This window comes from Primulina huaijiensis, chromosome 5, assembly GCF_012295235.1.
Source record: "Primulina huaijiensis isolate GDHJ02 chromosome 5, ASM1229523v2, whole genome shotgun sequence".
In the NCBI taxonomy this organism is placed as follows: Eukaryota; Viridiplantae; Streptophyta; class Magnoliopsida; order Lamiales; family Gesneriaceae; genus Primulina; species Primulina huaijiensis.
The window spans coordinates 6,735,649-6,744,459 of NC_133310.1; the positions used below are offsets into that span (position 1 = coordinate 6,735,649).

The 8,811-nt window shown below is 33.8% G+C and overlaps 2 protein-coding genes across 4 annotated transcripts; both read left to right on the top strand.

The window, feature by feature from the left end:
* Positions 1-355: 355 nt before the first annotated feature.
* Positions 356-4,885, top strand: LOC140976643 (uncharacterized). Of its 3 annotated transcripts, none has more exons than XM_073440888.1 (7): positions 356-701; positions 811-916; positions 2,159-3,163; positions 3,261-3,323; positions 3,416-3,606; positions 4,315-4,427; positions 4,548-4,885. In XM_073440888.1, exons 1-7 carry the CDS (start codon positions 642-644, stop codon positions 4,657-4,659), a joined length of 1,650 nt encoding a protein of 549 aa, XP_073296989.1. In that variant the 5' UTR covers positions 356-641; the 3' UTR covers positions 4,660-4,885. The 3 variants fall into 3 exon arrangements, with proteins under 3 accessions (XP_073296989.1, XP_073296990.1, XP_073296988.1); XM_073440889.1 differs by having other exon boundaries at positions 788-916; positions 2,150-3,163; positions 4,548-4,884; XM_073440887.1 differs by having other exon boundaries at positions 2,150-3,163; positions 4,548-4,884.
* A 598-nt stretch (positions 4,886-5,483) lies between these two features.
* On the top strand, positions 5,484-8,811 carry LOC140976562 (uncharacterized). The gene is made up of 4 exons (XM_073440801.1): positions 5,484-5,855; positions 5,942-6,071; positions 7,826-7,953; positions 8,097-8,811. The coding sequence occupies exons 1-4, from the start codon at positions 5,724-5,726 to the stop codon at positions 8,436-8,438; spliced, it is 732 nt and encodes a 243-aa protein (XP_073296902.1). The 5' UTR covers positions 5,484-5,723; the 3' UTR covers positions 8,439-8,811.

Consider the following 8,811-nt stretch of genomic DNA (forward strand, 5'->3'; position numbering starts at 1 on the left):
AACATGATGAGAAGATGGGAGATGATAATTTCATGTGAGTTGTAAATTTATTTTAAAATAAAGTTTATAGAAAATGAAGTTTTCTCAAATGATCAAGAAATAGTTTTATATTATCCATACGATATTAAACTTGAAAGACAATAGAATAACTAATTTTTCCTTTTTTACATGGACAAAGATAGTATTGTTTATTATTTTATATATGTCTAATATTAAAACAAAATAATCTATTCTGGTAAATACTTAAGTTTCGATTGGAGATGGACAAAATTATAAAAAAATCTCGGAGTTTTTAATTGTAATATATTTTCTGGATTTTTAACACAATAACTACAATACAAAAACGGTACCTAGCGCGCTCCTTGAGCCAAATTCAAATCTTTGGGTTTTGCCCTGTTTCATTTGCATGTCCAGTTACAATTAAACAGATCCACAACCCTTTTCAAGTTGTTTGCTAAAATGATTTAAAAGTGCTTTAATCAAGAATATTTAATATTTTTCATTCATTTTTGGTGGCCCACTTTCTGTTTTCCTATCCTTTTTAAGTTTCATTGCTTAAATTTGTGAGCTTGGATTTGAATTCGTCAGTTTGAAAATCTTGAAAGTTTGAATACACATTGTTTCAGACTTTTTCAGTGTAAATGGATAACGGAAATGTTTTAAAGAGTCGATCTTTGTCAGAGCCCAGATCTGAATCAAAGGTTGGACCATTTAAAATAATTTTGGATTTTTGTTGTGCGGATAAGTTTTTAGTTTGTAATCCTCATTTATCTGTAAAATTTATCAGGGTTCTTGATTTTGATTTGGTAGGTTTCGGTAGGGCAGAAAAGGGGCGTTCTTGAAGTCCAAGAAACATGTGAAAATTCTCCAAAACGAGTTAAAATGCGTGACCTTGAATCTGTTTTTGGCGCTGAAGGTGTGAGTTTATCTTCTATTTATTCTTTTTGGATTGTCTTGAAGTTTCACTGTTTATTTGGGCATGTTGATCTACATTTATTGAATGAACAGTTCAAAATATTGTAGATTTATCGGGTTATTTAGGCTATATCAAGTTCAACATGTCCCTTGTGATTTTCGTTTTTTCCTCATCTAAATGCAAGGAAAGTTCACGTTTTATGATTTGTTTCTGTTGGTGAAATATCGGTATTTCCGTTTTGGAGTAAGAAAAATGGCTACAAAAATTTGTGCAGGATGGTGTGTAATTTATTTGGTAGAGAACCCTTTGTCCTTAAAATGATATTACCCAGCAATGGTGCTAACGGTTCTCTGCAATTCGTTTCCGATATACAATGACTACTATTTCGAGATAACAGAACTTCAAATCTTTGAATCTATCCATCACGATGGGGAGGATTTTTTGTAAAAGGTCTTCTATTGAATTCATCTTCAATGAACATCTATTCATGTGTGTCTGATGTTTCCATACTAATGCTAATGGAAGCAACAAGCCTAACATTCGGGACATATCAATAATATCAGTCTGTAGTGAGCAATAGACCGATACAATATTCTTGAATGCTCATCAACTTGGAAAGATTTAGATAACTACAGGTTGCATATATTTCACGGTTATTGTCGTATATTTCACACCACTTTCTCTATGTTGTGATAATCTTGGAGTCTTTGTCTATGCATGATCTATTGTCGAACAAATACTGAATGCCAACCGATGTTGCACGAACTCTTGAAAAATTGTACTGTACAGTATATAGACATATCATGTGGCTTATTTAAATTAAAAACAAAATGTACATGGTAGTAGATATGCTTAAAAAAATTCATTTATTAGTGATCTCTTATTCTTTATATGTTTTGAATTGTGGTTTCAAGTTTTCTTAAAAAAGTTCATGCTTTTTAGTTTTGCAGTGGATCTATTATGTGTTGAAGTTTGTTTTAATTTCAAAATGTGATAGAATTGTATCAATATATGTTTAATGACACATTTTCTGAAATTTTGATGTAAATTTATAGTGTTGGTTGGGAAAGAATACATACACTCTAAAAGTTGCTAAATTAAATAACTGATAATTAATTTTCTTTTGTTTTTTTTCTCTTTTCCTGGTGAATCTGTTGCTATCTTTCTATCATGTCCAAGAAACTCATCTCAAACTAATCCCTGAAAGAAATGTGAAAAATTGACGTTGTGTAGCCCAAGCAGGAGGAGAAGCAAGCAATGCGGCAAATTTAGATGTCAATATTGTTTCTAGAGGACTTGATCTTAATGCTAACATTGATCCTATCAATGATGGGAATGGTGATGAAGCTTGTGTTAAGGAACCGAAAAAATCCCCCTCCTCTAAGATTCAAGCAATGGAATGTAGGGATGGTTTTGCAAAGTCTAGAGGCCTTGATCTGGATTTAAATGTCGAAGATATCTCCAGTTCCATAAACAACAACCCTAACAATACTTATAAGAACTCCGAAAATTTGAAGTTCGTGGATGATTCTGATTGTGGAAGTTCTGTAGGGCCTCTTGATGGAAAAGATTCCATGAAAATTTGGAAAGAGATTAAACAAAATGGTTATATTTCTGCTTCTTATGGAGCTGTACCAATGTCGATACCAAAGCCACGTGGGCGGAAGAGTAAAAGTGACTCGCTGAAGAAGAAAATAGAACTTGCAAAGAAAGAACAGATTGATCGTTTTGCCAGGGTTGCTGCTCCTAGTGGTTTGCTTCATGGACTAAATCCTGGAATTATTAACCACGTGAGAAACAAAAAACAGGTTCACTCTATCATTGAAGCGATCGTGAAGTCTGAAAATAATGAAAACCAACTTTCTGGAAGCGATCAATGCAGTCGAAGGAAGAGTGGTACAAAAGAATATGCTGAAAGGAAGAACATGGAAAATGTGAGTAGTTTAGGACTAAAAGGACATGAAGCCCACCATGAAGATACATTTCTTGGAAGCGTGCAAATGAAGGGCTATCCGTTTTTTTCTGGATCGATGTCTTTGGATTCTGAGGTCACACGTGATGATGATTCATATATGGGAGCGAGAACGACATCGGCAAGAATGCAATCAAAGTTTAAAGCAGAAAATGATGATGATGATGTGCTTATATTTAACCCGTTATCTTCTGAGACTGTTGCATCAGAGAACAATAGCTCTTTGACCCATGACTCAGCAAACCTCAGCGGTGTTACTTCACTTTCTGTTAAAGGTTGTTCGGCTTCTCAAGTTTTTCCTTCGCCCTTTTCTGCTTTTATCATTCATTCAATCATATGAATACTCAAATGTTTGAGACGTGTCTTTTTCAGCTGCTAATGTAGCTTCCCAATGGTTGGAACTTCTTAATCAAGATATCAAAGGACGGCTTGCGGGTAAGTTGGTTATCTTTGAAAATGATTAAAGGTAGCACCATGTACATACATACATATACATAATTTTAGAACGTATTGCTTTCTAATCACAGCACTGAGACGGAGTAAAAAAAGAGTACGTGCTGTAATTCAGATCGATTTACCTTTCCTAATGTCAAAAGAAATTTCATCTGAACAAGAAACAACAAAGGGTCACGGAGAAAATGCTGAAGCACACAGTATTCGATGGAGTAGTCTCTTCGGACAAATGGATAAAGCCCTTTCTGAAGAGGAGAGTCACTTGGTGAGTCGGTGATAAAGTTTTTAACCAATGTTGTAAATGGCGGAAGCATAAATTTTTTTTATCAATTTTTTATGAGTGATTATATATAATTATGCAAAATCGAAATTTTTTTTATGTAATATACATAATTAAATAATATTTTTGGATAAAATTTTTTAATATAATTTACTATCTAGACAAGTGTAAATAAATATACAATTACAAAATAATAAGATAATTAAGGTGGTGACTTATGATGAAGACACTTGAAATTAAAAGTAAATATAAAAGAAAATAAAATGTTTTTTTTATTATATTTAATATTTTTTAAATTGATTGACTTTGACTAGTTTTTTTAAAATTATTAGATTTTAATAATTGACTAGGATTTTAAAATCATTTACATGCTCGATCGTCTAATCGCCCACCAGATATCTTCGGACAGCATATAGAAATAGTCTTAGACAAAGACGAGACGGTCTAGGGCCGTTTACGTCTAGGCGGCCACCTCGACCACAATTTTAGAACACTTTTTAACATGACAACCCCAATAGAAAGGTATCAATTATCCTCAGATGGACCACCACTTCCTATCATTATATGAGATGCATGATATTTGATTTATTCTTTAGTATTGACTGCGTGGAACAAAGGCAGGTTCATATTTTGTGCCAGATATTTCACTCATTTCCAGAGTGGCTAAAAAATCTTATCGTTATTTGCTATCAGGAAAGTTGGCTGAACCAAGTGAAGGAAATGCAGTTGAATTGTGATAAAGGGTTCAACAAGAATAGCTCTCACCATGCTCCACAACACTCCAGTCTAACCAGAAATGAAAGCAGGTAAATATTACTAATAGTTTGTTTCTAAAAACAAGAAAGCTAAGCATGAAACATTAAACAACATTTCTTCCAAACGGGACGTCGATTTTTTCTTCTTCTTTTAACCATTTGTAAATACAGATTCGCAAAAAGTGATAACTCAGATAAAGATCTGGCAGTTAAAGCTGCGGCTGCTTCAATATATTCGACTTGCAACTTTTTGCTGTCGATGGAAAACAAACCATGCTGCTAATTCTCCGCGCAGAAACTTGTTTTTCGGCTTTCGAACCTGGTCATTTGCTTGTAATTGTAGCACACACTAATTAGTATAATTAGTTTGTAGTTAGATTAGCAGATGACTAGTTAAAGTTAGTTTCTTGCTTTGTTCTTAGGCATTGTATTGTGATTTTTGAGGTCATAGACATTTCCTCTCTTCTTAACTTATTACCTAGAATAGGAGTGTATTTGTTATTTGAAAACTAATTTAATTTAATTATAAACTTGATTTATTTTTAAAATTTGGAATTCTAATGTTTCCTCTGGTGTACAGTTTGTCAAATCTCACTATTTGATTATTATAAATTGATTTTTTTGGATAAATTTAAACATAAATTATTAATTGTATCGGATTTTAATAGATGAAATTTACTTTATTTTTGTTCCGAATGTATAATTTAAAATTTCAATCAAATTTGTTCAATATCTATTTTTAATCGAATACTGATCGTATGTATAATTAATTGCATATGAAAAAAAAATGATTAAAACATAATTATTAAATATTTCTATAAAATTATAAATTTCATCCAGGAAATAAATTATATCGTATAGTTTAATTTAATTTTGCTTTACTTTCAATATAAGCAATTGAATACTCAAAAATTTCAAATCATGTAATTAAATTTTTTTTTTATTTTAATAAAATAAAATTCAATTAGTTCTTATATAATGTAACAGATTTTTATGTTCACGTATTATTCCCCTCGATTCTTGACTTAAAAAAAATAAAATAATAATAACAAATAATTTTGGTGTTTTTCGAATAGCTCGAAACAGAAAATCGACGCGTTTACTTTTCCTAAGATAATCCGTCAACGTTGTCCAACTCTTCGAAATCTTTAGCCAAACTCTCCAATTGCGTTATAGTTTTCAACCATTTTCCGTTCCAAGAAACTACAAATACAATAACAATGTTTACGAAGGGCTTAATGACCCCGGGCTTATTCTTGTTTTTCCTTCGGACCCATACCATAAGGGATCAATCCAGTTCAAACCCGGATCAGATATTGAGCTAAAGATTTAATCTTGTTGGGGATAATGGGACTTTTAAGGTTAGCCCTAACGGTGATTTTCTTGATTTGTGTTGTCCCATGTCATTCCGATGGGTCTTTTCTTCATCTCTTTCGAAAACTAGAGCAGGGTTCTGATGCTTCGAAGATAAATGCTCAGGTATGAGCAGCCCACATATTGTTTAAAAGTTTTTTTCTGTGTAGCGTTTGTTGCTTTGTCTGATCACGAAAAATGTTTGATTTTAGGTGTCTCCATCGCCTAGCCCTGTTCCGGTGGAGAATAGGGATTCAAAGAAGGAGACGTGTGATGGGGTGGCGGATAATTGTGGTATCGTGGAAGCACATGTTTCAGCCTGTGTTCCTTTTCAGGGAAATGGTAACTTTCCTCTGTCGATTTGTTTGGTTCATTTCTCTGCTGAATGAATGATTAATTTTCAGATTTTATGTCCCTCCTTGATAAATGAAGGCTCCTTTGTTTGAATTTACTTGTTCCATGCTTGTGTATATGCGTGCGATATGGATGCTGCTATTCGTAAGTAGCGTGACGAGCAATATAGTTTGACAAGGAAATAGACGAGGCCTTACATAATTCACTGTAAACTGTGTACATCAGTTTGTTGTCTCTACTGTATGTTGTGAGAATGAATCCTAAAAGGTGGTAATAGAGAAGAGGGCAGGTGAAGCTAAGATGAAGTCATCTTTATTAGAGGTGATTGATCATATTTAAGTAAGGTGCACTTGAGATCTTACATAAACTTTTAGGAACCTATTGTTTCGCAAATGGAACCATTCTCTATAATTTGGTTCAAACGTATTTGTGTCTCTTATAGTTATTTAGGGCGCAAGGAACACTAAACCGCTAGGGTAACCTGGAGCATGAGTCGCAAGTCGAAGCGCACGCTTTATCGAAGTAAAGCGCATTTAATATAAATTTTATATTTCAATTAAATACATTAAAACAAACAACATTTTGGAATTTTGCATACACAAACAAGATATAACCTTGATTGAACTTCAAGTGCAATGAAGAAACTTATAAAACAGCGCACTGCAGCCAGGCACACGCTTTTAACAACTATGGGTAGCTCACCTTCACATCCAATCTGATAAGAGTCTTCTGTGCTCCATGAAGGCACGCAACCTCGTGGAAATACAATTCCATAAAATGGGACGCTCGTCTGTTTTATGATATCAAATGAAATGTCCCATAATTGAAAATCTGTCCACAACGACAAGAATAGAATTCACACCATTTTTTTAGGCAATTGTAAAGCAAGATTCATAGAAACATCCACATAGGTTCACTCGAGAACAAAGTGAACAAGGATGAAATCAGATGCCACAGAAAATAATTCTTGACAAGTTCTTCATTTCCATGTTATACTCGCACCTGAAGAGAAAAATCTCAATTTTAACTTTAAAGTTTCGTGAATAATGCAAGAAATAACACCTCCTCATGTTATACAATGGACTTAGAGACAACCATACAAATAGGGCTTAAATTAACATTCAGATCACCTCTACTTCTCCCAATTGGTATAGATTGAATTCTTTTCCCATAATTTCTTGATTAACCCTTCTCTCTTTGAATTTCTTAGCTCATGATCTTTTCATTGAATTGTGGCTAGTGATTAGTGGGTCTACATTTTCATGCTCTGGATCCTCTTACTGCACATGCTTTCCATGAGGTTCGTTCTATCGTGAATACAACAATTTCATTCGGTATTCACTTGGAATCATGTATTTTCATTTAATTAGATCATCTATTAGTTGTTGCTTAGTCTAAAAATGAAATCCTATTGAACCAACAGAAGAACCAAACAGCCAAATTTAGCATGCTACAAGCTTCTAACATTTATTCAGGAAAGCTTAAGTGATCAAGCATGGTGGGTGCTTAAATCATGTCTCAAATAATTAACAAAAATTATATTATAGTTGGCCAGACAATTGTACAAACTTCTTATATCGATACAAACAATGAATAAAATATCCTCAATAAATCTGATGTGAGCCAAATGAAAATAGCCGCCAAACATCGTTGAAATGCAAATCTAATGAAACAGGGTTATTTTTTGGACTCATTTTAAAGTCTCATAGTTGCGAGTCTCATAGTATTTATTTTGCTAGCAGTATCTCAGGACAACTACGTACTTGTCGTGAATGCGGGTGAGAGCTCTCATAGAGTGAGCATTATCATCTTTCCTGCAAACATCACTGTGGAGGAGAATACCGATATACCTGGACACGAAAGCAAGAAGGTACTGGCTATTAACTTTTATTTTCTCCTCTTTGATACTGTCCTGGTCTCATCCCTGCATTCATATTCATTTAACATGGATAGATTTCATCCTCTGTTTTATGATTGAGTTTCTGTTCATTTTTTACTTATTTTTCACAACAGGTAAAATTAACATCGAACGTGGGATCAGGGTATTCTTCGATATTGTTAAGCGCTGTAAATGGAAACTGCACCATTGATGTAGGAGCTACGCTGCCAAAAGGTTTCTATATGAATTATGTAACACCAGTAAATGGAACATACTTATTTTTTGCGACGGCATTCTTCATTGGAGGAACTTTGATCTGCTGCAAGTTAAGGAGAAAGGGACGACAACTTAACGGTGTAAAGTATAAAGAACTTGAAATGGGGGAGCATCAACCCAACTCGACATTTACGATTGAAACACATGAAGATTGGGATGAAGAATGGGGTGATGATGATTGGGATGTGGAAAAGCGATGATATGTTCCTGTCCTGAAGTGAATATGCTCTATTCAACTGAAAATGGATAGGATTAAAGTTGAGATTGAGATATACTATACTCCTCGGTCAGCTCGCGGATAACACAAATATCAAGCTACGGATAGCCAAAGAGGAGTAAACAACCGAGTCTTACAACTTGTATGATACATGTAGCCTTGTTGAAAAACATGATACTGGGTTAGGGCATTTTACGCAGTTTTTAAATACATCATACGAGAACACGAATTATCTTTTTCGAATGTGCACCGCCAATTTGGACAGACATGATGCTTTTACTTGTGCAATAACATTTGTTGTCTGTTAGAAGCTGAATATTCAAACTATTTGATAGTTCTTTTTGGTTTCTTGATTA